General features: G+C 38.7%; 2 protein-coding genes across 2 annotated transcripts; one reads left to right on the forward strand and one right to left on the reverse strand.

Moving 5' to 3' along the window:
* The first annotated feature begins 4439 nt into the window (after positions 1 to 4439).
* On the forward strand, positions 4440 to 10374 carry LOC117990704 (uncharacterized). Its single transcript, XM_034978183.2, has 4 exons — positions 4440 to 4583; positions 5245 to 5295; positions 8045 to 8257; positions 9428 to 10374. The coding sequence occupies exons 1-4, from the start codon at positions 4529 to 4531 to the stop codon at positions 9577 to 9579; spliced, it is 471 nt and encodes a 156-aa protein (XP_034834074.1). The 5' UTR covers positions 4440 to 4528; the 3' UTR covers positions 9580 to 10374.
* A 121-nt stretch (positions 10375 to 10495) lies between these two features.
* Art1 (arginine methyltransferase 1) lies at positions 10496 to 19649 on the reverse strand. The gene is made up of 8 exons (XM_069504698.1): positions 19287 to 19649; positions 19021 to 19181; positions 17770 to 17934; positions 16911 to 17059; positions 16456 to 16603; positions 15666 to 15755; positions 14687 to 14836; positions 10496 to 13748 (listed from the first exon to the last, which is right to left on the reverse strand). The coding sequence occupies exons 1-8, from the start codon at positions 19348 to 19350 to the stop codon at positions 13605 to 13607; spliced, it is 1071 nt and encodes a 356-aa protein (XP_069360799.1). The 5' UTR covers positions 19351 to 19649; the 3' UTR covers positions 10496 to 13604.
* Positions 19650 to 20927: the final 1278 nt, after the last annotated feature.

Raw genomic sequence — 20927 nt, forward strand, 5'->3', positions numbered from 1 at the left:
TCACTATTGGCCTCATAAGAAAGCTTGAGAGCCACTCAGCGGGCAATGGAGAGAGCTATCCTTGATTTTCTATACAAGTCTATTTCATCAAATCAGAAATGAAGAGATCCGTAGGAACCAGAGTAACCGACATAGCTCAACGGCTTGCAAAGCTGTAATGGCAATAGGCAGGGCACATAATTCGAAAAACGTGTCTCTTCCATAGATACGTAGAATCTATTTAGCGTCAGGTAAAAACAACCCTTAACGACTAACGAGCTGCCATCTTTTGCAGCAGTCTCGAAGGGGTCAAAAGGGCGTAAATCCCACGCCTATATCTATAACATGTTAGTAGGTAGTCCACTTCAGCTTAGCAATCCGAGAGTGCATCTGTCTAGAATAGATAGCTCGTCTTTTTTTTAATTCAGATACGATTTAGCCCTTGACTGTAATCTCACCTGGTGGTAAGTGATGATGCAATCTAAGATAGATGCGGGCTAACCTGGAAGGAGTATGGCAGTTTTTATTAAACCCATACTCCTTTGGTTTCTACACGGCATCGTACCGGAACGCTAAATCGCTTGGCGGCATGGCTTTGCCGGTAGAAATTATAAAACTCCAAACCCCTGCCGGGAATTCAACCCTGGACAGAGCTCCCACTAATAAGACGACAGCGCTGCGCCAGGGAGATCGTCTTCGTTGAGATTGGCCGCCATAGCCGAAATTCGGCTTGAAGGACATTATATCTTAGCTTTATTATCACACTAATGAGTACCCCTCCTAAGTCCTAAGCCCGCAGCGTCGAGGTCGCGAGTCGTACGACAGGTTTGTTACGGTACACGACAGGTACAGGTAGGTAGGTACGTACTTACCGTGCGGTCAAGCACCCGGCCCCGACATTGCCTGCTCTAAATATAGGCGCCAAGTCGTAAATGGGCAGGCCGGGATGCCTTAGCGCAAGTTCTGCAAAATATAAATAAAAGAAAACAACAATAATTAAGTATCATTACCTACCCTTATTTATTTTGTTGCTTGTTGGTTTATTGGTTTATTGGTTTGTTGGTTTGTCCTTCAATCACATCGCAACTGAGCAACAGTTTTTTTTTTTTTTTTTTAAAGAATATTAGCCATATTAAATGACTAATATTCCCCTTTCCTCTCCAACTAAGCGTCAGGCCCGTGCTAGGAGTAGGCACGACAATAGTTCAACGGGCGGGATTTGAACCGTCGACCTTCCGGTTTTCAGTCCACTCCTATACCGGTTAAGCTATTGAGGCTCGTAGATTGAAGTGATTTTTTGCATGGGTATAGTCAAAGACCTGGAGAGACATATAAGGCTACTATATTTATTCCGGAAAACCAAAGAGTTCCCAGGGGATTGTTAAAAACCTAAATCTAAGCGGGCGAAGTCGCGGGCGTCAGCTAGTCTGGGAAAAGGTGACTGACTGACTGACTGATCTATCAACGCACAGCTCAAACTACTGGACGGATCGGGCTGAAATTTGGCATGCAGAGCTATTATGACGTAGGCATCCGCTAAGAAAGGATTTTTGATAATTCAACCCCTAAGGGGGTAAAATAGGGGTTTGAAATTTATGTAGTCCACGCGGATGAAGTCGCGGGAATAAGCTAGTCCACACGCCACGGTCTTGCGCCGCCTGAATCCAGCGGCACCCTGCGACTCGTTTGATGTCGTCTGTCAACCTAGTGAGGGGTCTTCCAAGTTCCAACGCTGTGCTTTCCGGCCGCGTCGGCGCGGCGGCGCCTAGTCGTAAAGGCCGGAATGCCTTACCGCAAGTTCTACAAAACATAAATTAAAGATTAAAAAAACCGGCCAAGTGCGAGTCAGACTCGCGCACTGAGGGTTCTGTACTAGGTTTCCGTAAATAAAAATCTGTTTAAGAATGTACAAGTAAGGCCCTTTCATATGATACCCCATTCGGTATAGTAGGTAATCTTACTTTGAAAGTTGAAAATAGCAATATTTGTTCATTTGAACACTTTTTAATTTTTTTCTTGTGATGTAACCACAAATTCACGGTTTTCAGATTTTTCCCCTCATGTCTGCTATAAGACCTACCTTCCTGCCAAATTTCATGATTCTAGGTCAACGGGAAGTACCCTATAGGTTTCTTGATAGACAGACAGACGGACAGACAGACAGACGGACAGACAGACAGACAACAAAGTGATCCTATAAGGGTTCCGTTTTTCCTTTTGAGGTACGGAACCCTAAAAAGAAGATCAAAGGAACTTTTTAGGGTCCCGTACTCGAAGGGTGCGAACGGGAACCTATTACTAAGACTCCACTGTCCGACCATCCGTTCGTCCGTCTGTCTGTCAGCGGGCTGTACTCTTGAACCGTAATAGGCAGTAAGAGAGTTGAAATTTTCACAGAATGTGTATTTCTATTGCAAACAAATAATTTAAAATTCAAAATGGCCGTCATGGGTACTACCCGTGCGCTATAAGTTGAGACTCGCCTGGAATGCAACCCTCCACCCGCTTGCCCTGTAACTTCCCCTCAAGCTCCCGTGTTGTACTGTAGACAACGCCATTTTTTTAACATCTTAGTCTCGTACTTGCTTACGTCACGCAACGACGACGCGCTCCGATTTTTGTCTACAGTACAACCACGCGTCTGTGGCGTCACCGCCCCCCGGGTCTCAACTTATCGCGCACGGGTAGTACCTACCTAGTGATTTAGGTATATGTGTACGAGGTAAGTAAACAGAGGCATGAAATCGCAATAGTACATTACATTATTTACATGCGGGTATAACTTATCGCCCTCGTAACTGCATGGGTATCTAATAATGTAAGTGTGTAACCTAAACATGATACTAGTGTTGTATAGAAGCAGGCGTTAATTTGCGGAAATTCATGATATACAATGAACCAAAAGCTTAATTTGCTATAATCCGCTGAAACAGGTCGAATCTGTATGGTGCAACATGCAGCATGCTGTGGTGGTGCATATTGCTTGCCTAGTGGCTGGTTTTTCCTGCATGTGTAGCAGTGGGAGGACGGGCGGTGCATTTCGCATGCTGCATGTTGTACCATACAGATTTGATGTTCCAGCGGATTATAGCAAATTAAGCTTTTGGTTCATTGTACTTATATTATAGTTTAAAGTTAGGTATAGATAGATAGGTAGGTACTTCTAACATTTTTTGAAGATTCAATTCTACGAGATCTAAGTTTAAATTTAAATTTAAATTTGTACTCCATATTTATCGATGGATCCAAGGGATGGCTGCGGCGCCCGTAACACAGGTTTACCTACCACGGACTCCAAAGCACTCCTTCAGGTTTTCATATCTATTGTTTGTACGTTTTTTATGTGTACTAGTTTTAGGAGTCTTTGTCTTGTACAACATTTTGAATAAATAACAAATAAATATATAAATAAAATAAATAAAAAAAGTGGGCAGAATCTTAATCTTGTATGATGGCACCGTTCGGGTGCGGTACCCTAAAATAGAATAACACAATAATTTTATTCAAACAAACAAATAAACAACCATCCAGTAGCCGTGCATTAATCGCTTCGACATTTACGTCAGGTGGTCAGCAAGACTGGTAGGTGCTGGCAGTAAGTAGTAGGTATTAATAGTGTATATTATACATTATAATTGGTGCTAGGAGAACGGGCCCTATTAGGAGTTAAGGACATGCACTAACCCTTGGACCAGAATACTGCACTTGTGTACACGCGAGCACGAAAGCGATTAGCGAAAATAATCTACCTGGCCTGCCTGGCCTGTAAGCTAATTACATAATAACTTAGGTATAGCGACTGAAAGGTCGGTATTTGACAACTAGTCAAATCAGTAACTTTTTATCAAACATCAAAACGCGCGCTTGGTACCTATGCGAGATTCTATGAAATACAGGCATGTGACGTGAGTAGTGACAAACATTTGAAGTGCTTTTTTTTAATTTAATCGATAATTCTAAATGGTCATTACACTTAAAACTAACAAAAGACGTGGAATTTACGTATTTTGGAAGACCCTCTATTTAATAATTTATTTTTGACCAGCTTATACTCGCGACTTCGTCCGCACGGAATACATAAATTTCCAACCCCATTTAACCCACTTAGGGGTGGAATTTCGAAAAATTCTTTCTTAGTGGAAACCTACTCCACAAAACACACACACACACACACAGAGAGATACATTCCAAATTTCATGTCTCTAGGACCAGCGGTTTAGGCTGTGCGTTGATATATAAATCAGTCAGTCAGTCAAGACATTGAATTTATATGTACAGATATACGCAAATACCCAATTTAGAACTGGATAATGTCCCGCCCTCTAGGTAGGTAGGTACCTACATATACCACCGAGAAAAATTGAAGATTATTAATTAATCTATTTTAAAATTATATCCACGAGTGTACCGGTATATCAGGCTAAGCGTTTAGCTGCGACGCGCATTTTTATAATAACACTCAATACCCACCTGCGAAACGCACCGCTTGTGACGAACAAACACACATCATTCTAGTAAACATTAATATATTAACTATAAGTGATACAAAATGTCTTCCAAGTTAACTGTTCTGGTATTTGTGACATTTATTACCATTGGATATGGTAAGTTTATATTATAAAATATATAGTTACCTAATCTAATTTTTATTATATTCTAATAATAATTGAGTTTTTTTTAATTTATTAGGTACTTCAGAACTCAAATAGACACGTGATCTATCGTTTAGCTAAATTTCATCAAAATCTGTTCAGCCATTATGCGTTAGAGTAAGCTTTTGCTGCTTATGTACCTAATTTGGTATAAAGTTTATGAGCAATCGTTTATTTAATTTTAATTTTGGATTTAATAAGTTATCTTATTTTAAACTAGCTTATATGCTCGCGACTTCGTCCGCGTGGACTACACAAATTTCAAACCCCTATTTTACCCCCTTAGGGGTTGAATTTTCAAAAATCCTTTTTTAGCGGATGCCTACATGGTAATAGCTATCTGCATGCCATATTAAAGCCCGATCCGTACAGTAGTTCGAGATGTGCATTGATAGATCAGTCAGTCAGTCACCTTTTCCTTTTATATATTTAGATTTTTGTTTTGTAGACTTCGTTTTACTACTACTTACTTATATTATATACCTACTTCGTTTTAAATAATAATAACCGATGTAAATAAAACTAGATTTATTTCAGTTTTAATTCCTAAGTTTTCTAATAATTAAATAAGTATTATACTTAACCTACTTATTTAGGCATTATTTTGATCTAGGTCTCACCCCGACCAATTACGATATCAGCAGAAACAGAATATTAAAAAACGGTAAATAATGGGAAAAGTCCGGTAAATGTCTACATTTTTTATAATCATTTTTAAAATCGATTTAATCATCATCTGCCTCCATATTACGAAACATCGATCTTGATAGCAATGTGTGATAGTCGCAATCTATGGGTACTTTTGGTCGTCATTTTGGCAGTTTTATCTAGAGTTACCTATAGTACGCGACAGGTCGAGATGGCAATCTGGAGATGGCATCCCTAATGCCAATGCTGATTTAGTTGTGCGCTCCTCTTAGACGGTCGCGTTTGCAACCCTTGTAGCTTTAGTTTTAAGTTTACGCAATTATAACCACTAAATCATCTATCAAAAAATCTTCTTCTTCGAGTTCGACTTTGATTTACCAAGTACCAACCCTCACACAGCTCTTTCTTTAAATCAAAATTCCAGCTGTGGAACATAAATAAAAATAGTTAAGTACACCCACAGACAGACACGCACCTTAGGTAAATTAAATAAATAGTAATAACGATTGCGACGGTCTCAATGAATTGATTACAAGTTTCGTAATATCGGGGCAGGTTTTTGGGTATCGGGCGATAAATCAGATCATATGGTCGAATACCTAAATAATTCAAACGTGTTTATATTAAGTTCATTCACCGGCTAAAGGGCATTGATCTCATTAAATTTATATCACACAATTTAAATAACTCTCCTTTTATATAGATTAAGTACTAGCTATTTAAATTGCATATGTCAATTAATATTTTCCGCTTTTCCGTTCTTATTTATTTCAACTTAGCCCACTTACAATAATATTAGCAACTAGCTTATGCTCGCGACCTCGTCCGCGTGGACTACACAAATTTCCAACCCCTATTTCACTCCGTTAGGGGTTTAATTTTCAAAAGTCCTTTCTTAGCGGATGCCTACGTCATAATAGCTATCTGCATGCCAAATTTCAGACCGATCCGTCCAGTAGTTTGAGCTGTGCGTTGATAGATCAGTCAGTCAGTCAGTCACCTTTGCCGTATAAATATTTAGAAGAAGAAGATTATTTAAGTAGATACCTACCTAGGTAGGTTATGTAGGTACCTATACCAACTTGATTTTGATCTTTGAAATTTTCTTTTCTCTGGAAAATATCAAGTTTCTATTCATGTATTGAGTATTTTCTTTGTCTTTAATTATCATGTCATATCACTGGCGCTTTAACGGTGAAGGAAAACATCGTGAGGAGAACTGCATGCCTGCCTCCATGTTCTCAAAGGTGTCTAAAGTTGCCACTCCACACTTGGCCAGCGTGGTTGACCAACCCCTTCTCATTCTGAGAGGAGACCCGTGCTTAGTAGTGAGCCAGCGATGGGTTGATGATGATGATTCCATACTATTGTACCTAAGCATAAGGAATGAAATATGTATAAGCTGTGATAGCCTAGTAGTTAGCAAGTCCGCCTTCTAATTGGAGGTTGGGGGTTCGATCCCGGCCACGCAACTCTTACTTTTCGGAATGATGTGCGTTTTAATTCATATATATCGCTTGCTTTTACGGTGAAGGAAAACATCGTGAGGCATTGCTGAGAGTTCTCCATAATGTTCTCAAAGGTGTGTGAAGTCTACCAATCCGCACATGGCCAGCGTGGTAGACTATGACCAAAACCCCCTTCTCACTCTGAGAGGAGACCCGTGCTCTGTAGTGAGCTGACGATGGGTTCATCATGATAATGATGATGATAAGAAATGAGGAAGCAAGCCAGTGATGCTTTAAAAAAACCATTTAAATGCATAGGTACACCATCAAGGTCACAAATCTTGGTCAAACCCCAAAAAATTTGCTTAATTATGTTCTATAATTACCAAAATTTAGAGATCGTTATCTTATTATTGTTATACTTACATTACATAACGTATTTCCTTGAGTTTACGAGTTAAACTTCAATTTGTATGAGGTTTTATCTGTGTAGATGAATCGAGTATCAAGATTAATTATGTATGAAGTGGCAATGTTTAAAATCATAGGTTATTTAGGTACCTACAATGTGCAATGCACTAACGGTTTTTATTAGTATCTTCTAAAGATAATAAACTACAAGTACTTAGGTAGCCTATAAATAATCTTTTAGAAGAACACAAGTTAGTCGTCGCGGTTTAGATCTACTTATTCTCATCTAAGTATATTTAGATAGGTACCTACTTCATAATAATTAATTCGATACCTACCTAAGTAAATCTTAATCTTAATTTAAGGCTGAGATCAGCTATAGAGCGCACTTTGACTTTGCTCAGACTTAAGACAGTTAAAACGAGATAGATTTATGTGAGAGATAGAGCTGTCTCGTTTTAACTCTGTCTTAAGTCTAAGCTAAGTCAGAGTCCGCTCTATAGATCTCACCCTAAGGCTGAAATCTTGACTTTTTTCAGACATAGCTCAGTCTTAAGTTTCAGTTAAAACCAGACAGCGATACCTATAACGCGAATGCTGCCTCTTTTATCAGCGTCATAGTTAAAGAAAGTACGCTCTATCTACCTTTGATTTAACGATTTTCTACACTTTAATTATTTCTCTCGTCTCATCTCAAAAACCAAAGCATTCAAACTATTATATGAATATACCATCCTCATATCCATAGATCATTTGCAATTTGGGAATTTCTCGAACTAACCCAAGCAAAACAAAAATTAATGCTTATAGCAAACATTCTTTCATTGTCATTCTCATCATCATCATTTACTAACGCTCACAATCCTACAGGTTTTGGAATAAGGGACATATGGGAATATTTGTTAGGAGGTGGGATCGGCTACGGGCAGTACGGCAGCGGCTACCCAGGCGGCTACGTGGACGGCTACCCGGATGGGTACCCGGGCGGGTATCCAGGGCACTACCGGCCGGAAGGGCCGCCAGGCGCTCATCCTGGCTGTCCACTGTGCGACTCGTCGGTGTACAGTTATTGCTCACACAAGCATGATCACGACTCATGCTGCTGTGATAATAATCGATGTAAGTATACCTACTTTAAAACCGCGCGATTCCCTACGAGAGATATTTAAGGAAATAGCTGGTATTCTTACAGTAGCTTCCCAATATATTTACAATAATATAATTTTTGTACGACAAAACATTCACAGTTACAAAAAAATCAGTGATCTCCATGATAGGCAAACTAGAAACAAAAATAAGCTAGCTACTCCTGCGCTCCGCCTCTGGAAGGTGCGAAAGTCATTTGTGGGAATGAGTGTAATATTTTATAATAAAATTCCACAAGCAATTTTAGACTTGCCTTTACACAAGTTTAAAAAATGTGTTAAAAGTATGCTCCTAAAAAAAGCATATTATACAGTCGCAGACTATGTAAGCTATAAAAAAGCTTGGATTTGACTCGCTCCAGCAATGCACGGGGCTGCAATGGCTTGTATAGTACGGTATAATAACATTGTAAATTGAAAAATTAAAAAGAGCAACCGCCGAGTTTCTTGCTGGTTCTTCTCGGTAGGAACGGCATCCCGAACCAGTGGTAAATTAAAACTACCTGACTATTCATAAGCACTTTTAAAAAGTTTACATGAATAAAAAAACATTCTATTCTATTCTATTCTACCTAGGTAGTACCTACCTACCTACCTAATACCTTTCTTATTGCTCGACGGGGCTTTACGGCAGATACTTAGCTTTAGAAAAAATCCGTGTTCGCTCTTCTCGCGCCTATGGTGTTTTCATTGTATGGATAAGACTGCTAGATGTACTATACAGGGCGCTATAGTCTAGACTCTAGGATTACCTACCGTAGAACACGACATTGTGTCCAGCGAGTCCCTTGAAGATATCATTGAGATCGTCCGTCCACCTACTTAGTGCAGGGGCCTAGGTCTTTGCACAAAATACTTTACGCTTTGCAAATCTTGAAACCTTTTTAATGAGCTTCGTGAGATGGCATTCCAGGCACTGACTGTAGATATGTAAGGACTGTGGACTAACTAGAAAACAAATACACCACATATTTAGATCCTTCGTAAAACCTACCTGCGAAGTCGAAATCTATCGGTTAAACGACGTTATTACAGAGAGAACTTAGGTATAAAGTCTTAAGTTTTTCAACGATTTGACCTGTAGGTACGTACTTACTGATGAAAATCAGTCAGTTCCTCCTTTTAATTGACCATCTATCCGCAGACCATCCGTTCATGTGCCGACGCACGGACTGCAAGTTCCTGTACGCGAACTCGTGCAAGGAGTACCATCTCATCTCCAACTGCTGCTGCGTGGACCTGCAGAAGAACGCCGTGCCCGTAGCGCCCCTGTTGGCGCCTGTCATTGCGGCTTAGGCGGGCATGCACTTCAAAATATGCATATTGGTGCACTATCGGGATACGGCAAATGATTCGTGATAGGCTAAAAATATCGATATATCGATTGAGCGATATTTAATTTTTTGATATATCGATATAAAATTCCAACTAAAGAAAAAGTATAAAAATTTATACAAACAAATTACTCACCTATACATTTTTACTTTTTCATTCAAAATATCGATACTCAATCGGATTGGGCTCAAAAAGGTTAGAACCCAGAGTCCTAAAAAAATCTATCGGATTGGTCATGGGTTTTAATTTTTTATTTGGAAGGACAATCAACAGGTTACACAATGAAAACTTACAAATACATAACAAGAAATAAATACATATACCTAAATGCTATTATGTAGACCCACTTCGTGATTGCCACAGCTTATAATACCTACAGCGTAATAGAAATACACATTCTGTGCCAATTTAAACTCTACCTATTACGGTTCACGAGATACAGCTCACTGACAGACAGACGGATGGACAGCAGAGGCTTAGTAATTGGCACACTTCAGATACGGAAACTTAAAAGGACGATTTTTTTTGTAGTAGTAAAGTAGTTACGGCAGCGGTTCTGAAAACCCGAAAAATCCCCCCCCCCCCCCCCCCCTTTTCAGCTGACGTGTGTTGCTATTTTCCTTTCCCTGCAGCTCCTATCAATTTAGTAAAATAAAAATATCGACTCAATGAGACTTTCCTAAAATTAGTTAGATTTAAGTATAATATAGAATTTACGACTAGAATAATTAATAACTCTAATTTATCATAAGGAATAAATACTTGAATAAACAAAAAAGTTTTTAATGGAATCTAATAAGCAGAAGTTGAAATAAAATAACTTTCGTCACTTCCACTTGTTTCAATTAAGAACGACGAACAAATAAAACTAATCGAAGAATTGTTTTATCGCAATTTTTTATTTCTCTTATTAATAATAACATTTGTTGTACATTTGATAAAACTTAAAATCCGATACCTTCATTGGCGATAAGTCTATTATTTCGGAAAAAATATTTAAAAAAGGCGAGACCAAGCTCGGCGCACGCACTATTTTAACGGTATTATAAAAAAATTATAGTAAAGTTGTTACGAAAAGTACTCAGCTAAAGTACTATAGTCCTTAAAAAAATGATTCCTCACGCGCCATATTAACTCAATAAGTCAACTGTAATGTCAAAAATACTTAAAAATTGTACTGAAATTTGACACAAAAGTTAAAATGGCGCGTGATGAGTCATTTTTTATACATTATCCGTCTGTTTGCTCTGGCTGAGATCTATACAAAGTGTACTTTGACTTTGCTCAGACTTAATTTTTAGTTAAAACGAGATTTAAGTAGGTATGTCAGACAACTCTGTCTGATTTTAACTGAAACTGAAGTCTGAGCAAAGTCGAAGTGCGCTCTATACATAGATCCGATAGTACCAAGGATATAACTATCGCAATTTGTTACCAATTATATTTATCATTTTAACCATACAGGGTTAAATACGTAAAAAAATACTTATAACACGCCATCTTGTGTCTTTTTGTCAAAAGTACGATTTTAGTCCTTATTTTAAAGGTGAACCGTAATTTTGACATGACAGTTTTTTCTTTGCTAGCCGGTCGCGACCGCCATCTTTATACTGACAACACCCAGCACCACAGTTTACGACAGAGTAAGTTGTAACGTCGAAGCTTTACCTATACTGGCAGGCGGCAAATGTTACCTACATTTGAGGCTAGGTAGGCTATGAAACGACTAAGTATCTTGATTTTACGTCACCCCTAGCCTTATATTTGACAGATGATTCAGGATCAAACCGAGAGTTCACTCTAGATCACTCTGACAAAATATATCATTGGTCTCGTTGCGCGGCGCGCCTTGCAGTTACTCCGTTGAGGAGGCAATAACAAGTCCAGCGTACTATTCAAGGTCAATGTTTCATATTATGTAGAGATGACAGATCGCGAGAGTTGTACAGTGCTATGGTTCAGTGCGACAAGGCACTCTTGGCACTTGAATGACATTGACAGGGGGGCGCTGTTCGAGAACAAAGGCTTAGAACGTGCTTAGAAGAATCAAACAAGAACAAAGGGGAAACTTGACGGCAACGTTAGTCTCGATTTTCGCCACCCGCCATGATAACCTTGACGCACTGTAGGTTACAGAAGCCTCTGCCTTAGACTTATGGGGTACATATCGCCAATGAAGTTCATGTCATGGGTTTATGGTGGGTTTTTGGACATGTTACACGCTCAATATTTAGCACAGATCGTTTTGTGAGCTGTCTAGTTACTAAGTCAAATATTTTAATTGATCGATGTACTGAACTAATCGCGCAATATATAATAGGGATCCACACTGTCAATTTATCCTCTAGCGTACTGTGTACGGATGTAGCACTCACACTAATGCAGATGGTGAACGCGGGGTACGGTGCGGCGCGGCGCGCGCTGACGCCTAAAAAATGCTATTGCAACGCGTCTTGCGGTTAACTTCAAGAACGACAATTTAATTGGCGTGGAATATAGTAGGCTTATCGTATATTTTATTAGTAAACTATATCTACTAATATAACAGAACATACATCAAAGAGATAAATACTGAGCGTGTAACATACTTGGAAATAATTTGCTTATCCAATCCAACTTCTCCAATGTATTTTTTTACAAAATAATTCTGAAGTAAACAGCAAATAAAATTATTGTAATCGCTTACTTTTTTTTTTTCAAACAAAAATAAAATTTTTGTTTATTTGCTTCAAGCTCAACTTTCTTATTCTTTTTAAACAGGCTTTACGATTTTGAGTTCTGGCTTTTTCGAGTTGGTTTTTTACTCAACGAATTTCCAACCACAGACAACAAAGGCGGATACATACTACAGATAATACACGGAAGTTACAATTAATACAAAAACAAAAATGGCGACAAAATCGTAAAATTAGTTTTACTTAAATGTAAGATACAAAACCTATGTCTTACAGTTTAAAAAATACAGTGCAAAATAGTATATTTTGCTACGAGTTAACTTTTAAGCCTAGTTCCGTACTGGTTTATTGTACAAATTTGTGTTGTACACAAAACGCGAAAATCTTTTTGTCCCTTTCCTTAGTGAACATTCTGAAAAGGATGGCAACACTTATTGTTCGCGATATGTTTAGATGGCAATTTTCTAGTGAGGTGAGATCCATACCGGATAATCGATATCGATTTTTTATTAGGTTACAACATGGAGTTATTCAAGGGGGCGGATCAACAAATTCCTGAAAGGCTGGCAAGGCATTGGCGGTCCTCTGATACGGCCAACGTTCATGGGCGGCGGTTATCACTTAACATCAGGTGACCTGCCCGCTCTTTTGCTCGCTATTTTTATTGAAATTGTTCTTTTTTTTTCTAAAGACGACAAGGATATGTTAGTTTTGTGTACAACATAAATTGATTATTATTGTTAATTATCTGCGTTTTGGCCATTATCAGTAATACAGTGCAACAAAGAGACGTAACTCCTAGGGCTGAGGTTTCAATTTACTTTGACTTCCCCGTAACAGTATTATGATTGTTTCATACATTTCTGTAAAACTCCATAAAAACTTTGGTTAAAAATAGGCATTTACTTCATGGCAAATCTGGGAGAATTATCTTTCAGGAACAATCCTGAAAGATAATTTTCTGAATTTTCCCAGATGTGCACAAATATGAAGTAAATGAGTATTTTTGACCAAAGTTTTTATAGAATGACACGTAGGTCGTAGATGCATAAATGTTATGTCCGCAAAACTCATTACCATAAGCCTTCGATGTATGATTATCCTACTATTTTCGAAAAACTAACTAAAATTTGAATTTTCGCGGCTGGTTGTATCAAACCACCTTAAAGAATGTAGAGATGTGATGATCAAAGTGGTTATTGGATTGTTTAAAAAACTTTTAGGGAGCAGTCTTAAAGAAATGTACGTCAACAATGATATTGTCCAGGTGTGTAAGTCCAGCAGAGCAGTATATCCTATATCGCAACAGTTTCAACGCATCCTGTAGTGGTTCTTCTCTTGCACCTGGCAGAGTTCGCCCTTGAAAGAGATCTCCACTTCGAAGTCCAGGTCGCGGTTGTTCCGCGCGTTCTGCCGCATCGAGAACGTGCCCAGAATCTCTTCGCCCTTCTTTACCTGCAAACCAAACAAACAACTCAATAGCTCAACGGGTACAGGAGTGGACTGAAAACCGAAAGGTCGACGGTTCAAACCCCGCCCGTTGCACTATTGTCGTACCTACTCCTAGCACAAGCGTCAGCGCTTAGTTGGAGAGGAAAGAGGAATATTAGTCATTAACATGGCTAATATTCTTTATTTAAAAAAAAACTTTTTTAGGTTTCCGTACCTCAAAAGGAAAAACGGAACCCTTATAGGATCACTTTGTTGTCTGTCTGTCAGTCGGTCTGTCAAGAAACCTACAGGGTACTTCCCGTTGACCTAGAATCATGAAATTTGGCAGGTAGGTAGGGCTTATAGCAGACATTCGGGGAAAAATCTGAAAACTGTGAATTTGTGGTTACATCACACAAAAAAATTAAATTGTGGTCATGAACTAATAATTAGTGTTTTCATTTCTCGAAATAAGATAACTATATCAAGTGGGGTATCATATGAAAGGTCTTCACCTGTACATTCTAAAACAGATTTTTATTTATTTTTATGCATCATAATTTTTGAATTATCGTGCAAAATGTCGAAAAAATACGACGGTAGTGCGGAACCTCGTTGCGCGGGCCTGACTCGCACTTGGCCGAACCCATCGCCGGCTCAATACAGAGCACGGGTCTCCTCTCAGAGTGAGAAGGGTTTTAGCCATAGTCTAGGATTGGTAGACTTCACACACCTTTGAGAACATTATGGAGGCATGCAGGTTTCCTCACGATGTTTTCCTTCACCGTTAAAGCAAGTGATATTTAATTAATAAAAACGCACATAACTCTGAAAAGGAGGTGCGTGCCCGGGATCGAACCCCCTGACCTCCGATTAGAAGACGGACGTCCTAACCATTAGTGACTAGGCTATCACAGCTTGTGGTAATAGCAATTAACATTTAGTATATTGAATGCACTCACAGTCATATACTCGTCGAAGTAGAAGACAGTTTGTTTCCAGTGTGTATAGGGGGCTTCGGGAGCCGTGCTGAAGCCGAGGCGCTTGTGAGACTTCGTGAACTCCACGTTGAAGAACGTCACTAGCGCCTGGATGAAGTCGTTGCGACGCACCTGAAGTGAAAATAATCCAGTGAACATTTTGTAGTATAAGTCCCGCAAATTGCTATTGTGCTGGAACTATGTCTCATTAACATCGAAATGATGTCATTTTGACGTCATTTCGTAGACGTATATTTAAGTATCAATATACCATCAGTTCGAAACTTCCGTCTAGTGCTGACGTCACTAAAATGGCGGCCACGCGCATTAGCAATTTGCGGGAATTATAAGTAAAATTACTGCATAGATTCCATATTTTTAGACGGCAAAAAAATCGCTTTATAAAATTTTTGCCAAAGAACAAAATAAGTTATAGGTGACAAACTTTTAAATGGCTACACCCAGACCTTTCTAACTGATCTTAACAATATATAGAAAACTAGACTAGATGATGCCCGCGACTTCGTCCGCCAGGATTTAGGTTTTTAAAAATCCTGTGGGAACTCTTTAATTTTCCGGAATAAACGTATGCCTATGTCCTTCCCCGGGATGTAAGCTAACTCCGTACCAAATTTCATCAAAATCGGTTAAACTGTTGGGCCGTGAAAAGCTAGCAGACAGACAGACAGACAGACACACTTTTGCATTTACAATATTAGTATGGACTACCTTTTGCTCGCGACTTCGTCCGCGTGGACTACACAAATTTCAAACCCCTATTTCACCCCCTTAGGGGTTGAATTTTCAAAAATCCTTTCTTAGCGGATGCTTACGTCATAATAGCTATCTATCGGCATGCCAAATTTTAGCCCGATCCGTCCAGTAGTTTGAGCTGTGCGTTGATAGATCAGTCAGTCAGTCAGTCACCTTTTCCTTTTATATATTTAAGATTAAAACTTACCTGAAGATGAAACTTTGCTTCAAAGTTTAGATCTTCCTTCTTGACCGTATATAAATCTATTTCCTTAAGCAGACAGGAGTTTGTTACCACCTACAACGACAAAAAAGTTAGAGATTAAAAAAACCTAACAGTTAAATCTGATATAAGTCCCGCAAATCGCTATTGCGCTGGAACCATGACTCATTAACATCGAAATGACGTCATTTTGACGTCACCCGACATTAAAATATACCATCAGTTCGAAACGTCGGTCTAGTGCTGACGTCCCTGAAACGGCGGCCACGCGCGCTCAATGCGGGACTTCTAGTAGCGTCGATTTTGTTTTGTCTTTCTCTAAACTAAATTTAGAATATCCGCATTTTTTTCTTTTTAATATTGCTAAAAAGGACAGAACATGAATTTTAGATTTAAAGACTGGCGACTAGGCAGCTGAAGTCACGAGGTTTGACAGCTTCATAATTAAATTTAAACCTGTCAAACTGTGTCTGTCCTTTTCGTATTACATTAGTAAGAAAAGAGTGTGAAATATATGAAACTAGCGACTTTGTCTGCGTGGATTTAGGTTTTTAAAAAATGTTGTGGGAACTCTGTTTTTCCAGGATAAAAAGTAGCCTATATCCTTCCTCGGGATGCAAGCTATCTCTGTACCAAATTCGGTCAATATCGGTTGAACGGATGGCCCGTGAAAAGCTAGCAAGCAGACAGACAGACACACTTTCGCATTTATAATATTAGTATGGATAATATGTGGTCAGTAGAAAAACCGAAAATATGCAGATTTTCTGTTTACCTGTTTGGCATCCACCACGTCGACGAGGGGCTCGGAAATGGCCACCTTCCGGATGGAGGACATGTCGAAGCCATACACATCATCCCACCAGTTGATCTTCTCGTCCTTGTACTGCCGGTCCTCTATGCCGCAGATGAACAGTGTGCATCTACCAACAACATTCAGGTTATGCTCCATCCAACATTTTTTATGTGAAGTAAACACTAATTCACAGTTCACAGATTTTTCCTTTACTTGAGCTATAAGATCTATCTACCTACCTGTCAATTTTCATAATTCTCGGTCAACGGGAAGTACCCTACAGGTTTTTCTTTTGTTTTGTTTCCCTTTTCTTGACAGACAAACTGACAGAATGAAGTGATCGTATAAGGGTTACTTTTTAAAAATGTTTCTGTATTTGACTGTTAATCACAACTCACAAGACAAGACTGTACTTGGTACCCAAATGATCTCACCTATCAGGGAACAGCATGCCGTCCGGATGCAGCCACTTGTCGCGAGCGTACAGCACTGTGTCCAGCATGCTTTCATAGAACAGACAGTAGCCCATCCACTCCGATATTATTATGTCCACCTTCTCCACTGGCAGCTCTACTTCTTCTACCTGTAATTACATAAATTTTTTTACTTATAAAAAAACTGGCCAAGTGCGAGTCAGGCTCGCGCAACGAGAGTTCTGTACTACAGTCGTATTTTTCCGACATTTTGCACGATAATTCAAAAACTGTGATGCATAAAAATAAACAAAAATCTGTTTTAGAATGCACAGGTGAAGACCTTTCATATGATAGCCCACTTGATATAGTTATCTTACTCCTAAAATTGAAAGCACTAATTATTAGTTCATGACACACACACACACAATTGAATATTTTTTTGTGTGATGTAACCACAAATTAACGGTTTTCAGATTTTTCCCTGAATGTCTGCTATAAGACCTACCTACCTGCTAAATTTCATGATTCTGGGTCAACAGGAAGTACCCTGTAGGTTTCTTGACAGACAGACCGACAGACAACAAAGTGATCCTATAAGGGTTCCGTTTTTCCTTTTGAGGTACAGAACCCTAAAATACTAGCTGATGACTTCGTTCGTGTGAAGTTAGGTATTTGGAAATCCTGTGGGAATATTTTCCAAAATAAAAAGTAGCCTATGTCCTTCCCTAATCCCTGGTATGCAAACTATCTCTGTACCTCATCGTCCGCCCCTTGAATGACCCCATGTTGTAATCTAGTGGGAACACAGCCAATGGGAGTTGGTTCCACAGTTTGCTATAATAATAATTCAATGAAACCAACAGATAAATCCACGCACCTTTCCTTTGACAATTTCTATGACATCGCTGAGTCTATTAGCCTCAATGATCTTGCGGGCGTAGTCCACAATGTTGGAGCACTCCACCGCGATGACTCGCGCCGCGCCGGCCTTCGCCGCGAACATGGACAGGATGCCCGTGCCGCACCCTATGTCTAGCACAGTCTAGAAAGGTGTTTGACTAATGAGTTATGACCAGGCAGTGATCAGAATAGGTAAAGTATAAAAATTAGACAGAAAGATTTATTAATATTAATCAGCCTGTTTGCGTCCACTGCTGGACATAGGCCTTCCCTAGAGCGTGCCACCACACACGATCCTCTGCGTTCCTCATCCACCCACTTCCCGCTACCTTCTTAAGGTCGTCAGTCCAGCGGGTTGGAGGTCGTCCCACACTGCGCTTGCCGATACGTGGTCTTGTTTTTTAGAAAGATTTATTTTCAACTTTTTAACAAGTAATATTGAATCGTCAATTGATCATTTAATTTTCTGAGAAGAACCAACAAGAAACTCTGCAGTTGCCCTTATCAAAGTATTGCTGGAGCGAGCTGAGTCAAATCCATGCTCTTTTATTATTTACATAATCTTTGATTGTGTTTTTTTCTAAACTTTTTACAGTATGCAGTCAAAAGTGAGAACGACAAAGCGTCATAAGGGTATGAGTGACATAGACAATGCTCTACAAAGATGAAATGTCATTCTAAAGGCCAATGTTCATCACTTTTGGCCGCATACTGTAATAGATTTTCATTTGATACATTTAAACTTGTGTAAAGGAAAGTCTAAAATTGATTGTGAAATAGCCATGAGCATGTTTGTGTGAACCCTGGGCCCACTTTTTTACAACAGACACACAATGGTGAACTTCATTTCATTATATGGCAGCTAAGTTCAAATCTAGCGTGAAAATGGTGTTTTGTAGGTTTTGCACCAAAACACAATTTTCTTGCTGGATATGAACTTAGCCACCATATAATGAAATTAAGTACATTCTAAGAGCTTTTATATTATGACATACATCCCCATCATCATTTGGACAATGTTGAAAAATTGTGGTCAAAATGATGCATGGTCTTTTTGTTATAAAAGGTTAGGTCATTCCTACAAACGACTCTCAGACTTTCTTGAGGCGGAGCGCAGGATATCTCAGTCAGTCAGTTTCTAAAGGTTCAAGGTTGGGTCTTTTGTTGAGGAAGACACAAGTATAAGTAAATAAACAAAATCACAAGTCAGTAAAAATAACATGCTTACTTTTCCCTTGAACAGATGCTTATTATGATACATAGCATTCCTATACGTGAGGGTACGGACTTCGTCTTTCAGCATCTCTTCATGGATGCCGAAATGTGCGTAAGAATCGAAATAATAGTCCCTCGAGGTCATTTCCTCGGCCGTTACATTTTTATCCGGTCCTAGAACACATTAAAATGGAATTTTAACGAAAAAGCCCCCAGAAAAGAGCACGTTTTTACCGCACTCGCAACCGGCGTCCAGGCTATTTTTGAAGTTTTACTCACCATTTTCCGTCGCGGGCGTGGATGCTGACGAAGTACTCTCTAGCGCAACATCCATGCTTTCCATTTTAAGCTAATAGAGAGAGAATACGAGCAAAAACACTAAATTAAACACTATAACCTGCAATTTCAAATTTCAACGAAGTACGCCGAATCGATCTGTCATAGACGAAATTAAGTGAGGATTCCTACTTCAGGTAACTGAATTTCGATAACTTATTAATTACAGCTTTAACTTTAGGCGAAAACCTAATTAAATATCACAATTTTAAACTATATCTAAGCAAAATTACCTAAATTAATACAAAGAGAAATTGAAACAAGCTTCTCTTTTGAAAAAAAAGAGTAACCACAGATTATAGAATAGATTTTGATGATTTTGAGTTTGAGATGGACAGACGAAATAAAATCAGTGCTACCAACATTTGACAAAATAAAAAAATTTTACAAAAAAAAATAAAAACCGACTTCGTTACATAAACACTAAAAATTGAAAAATAATTTAATTTATTACCGAATATATTATGTATACAAGAGTTAATATAGTTCCATAATAATACTTTTTGGTGCCGGTGCCAATTAGCTTTAGCTGCGCAAATCGTCTAGACTTCATATTTTTATGGGACTCCACAATGGCACCTCATTGGCACCGACCCCAAAAAATATTATTATGGAACTATATTAACTCTTGTATACATAATATATTCGGTAATAAATTAAATTATTTTTCAATTTTTAGTGTTTATGTAACGAAGTCGGTTTTTATTTTTTTTTGTAAAAATTTTTTATTTCACAATTTTTAGTGGCCCCATGGAATTATGCTATGACTGGTTAAAAATCTACTGTTTACTAAGCTATTACACTGATCGCGAGCAATTTACTCTTATCCGTTGAGGAGTTCCAGTATCTATCTTCGAAGATGTTCATCAGATCTTCACCAAATTGAAATGGGACCAACTTTGAAGTATACCCTTTCAAACAAAAAAAGAATTTTCAAAATCGGTCCAGGCGTTTTTGAGTAATCGGGGAACATACATAAAAAAAAAAAAAAAAAAAAAAGATTCCGACGAATTGAGAACCTCCTCCTTTTTTTGAAGTCGGTTAAAAAGGTATGGTGTTCCAGATGCTTGCGGTAAACAACACACAGCAAGCATCGGCATCGGCAAACACAACAGTGTAGGTACTTTTTATACACAGTTTTTGGCTATGGTTTTTGCAGTCAATCTGATAAAACGACAAGCGCTGTCAAGCATTGGCAAGCATGAGTAAACACCCGTGGACACGTTTTCCAGTGCTTGTTGTTTGTCGCAAGCATCTGGAGATACCGAATGCATGTTTGCTCCATGCTGTGTCAATACGATCAAAGGTCTTAAGGGTCTACGGTAGAATCAGGATATAATGCTTGGTATGGATTTCTCAAAAAGTAAGAACTCAAGGCCACAAGAAACCGTATAGTTTGAAAAAACTAAAATGTTATCTATGCTTGATTGCGACGATCACAATTCAAATGTATAGATGTAGTGCGAACAAAAGTTAGGTACGTAATACAAAACTTCTGCTATGACATTTATCAATGAAGCGCGCGAAATAGATGGCGGGCATTTTAAATCGATTTTTAAAGATGTTTTATTTTCATTTAAATTA

Source organism: Maniola hyperantus, chromosome 18 (assembly GCF_902806685.2).
Source record: "Maniola hyperantus chromosome 18, iAphHyp1.2, whole genome shotgun sequence".
In the NCBI taxonomy this organism is placed as follows: Eukaryota; Metazoa; Arthropoda; class Insecta; order Lepidoptera; family Nymphalidae; genus Maniola; species Maniola hyperantus.

Excerpts from the sequence above, each read along its gene's own strand:
- Art1 (XM_069504698.1), bottom strand. The coding sequence starts at position 19,350 with ATGGAAAGCATGGATGTTGCGCTAGAGAGTACTTCGTCAGCATCCACG. Across the intron at positions 19,182-19,286 it reads CACGCCCGCGACGGAAAATG|GACCGGATAAAAATGTAACG; the intron begins GTGAGTAAAACT and ends AATGTGTTCTAG. Across the intron at positions 17,060-17,769 it reads TAGAAATTGTCAAAGGAAAG|GTAGAAGAAGTAGAGCTGCC; the intron begins GTGCGTGGATTT and ends ATGTAATTACAG.
- LOC117990704 (XM_034978183.2), top strand. The coding sequence starts at position 4,529 with ATGTCTTCCAAGTTAACTGTTCTGGTATTTGTGACATTTATTACCATT. Across the intron at positions 4,584-5,244 it reads ATTTATTACCATTGGATATG|GTCTCACCCCGACCAATTAC; the intron begins GTAAGTTTATAT and ends ATTTTGATCTAG. Across the intron at positions 8,258-9,427 it reads CTGCTGTGATAATAATCGAT|ACCATCCGTTCATGTGCCGA; the intron begins GTAAGTATACCT and ends ATCTATCCGCAG.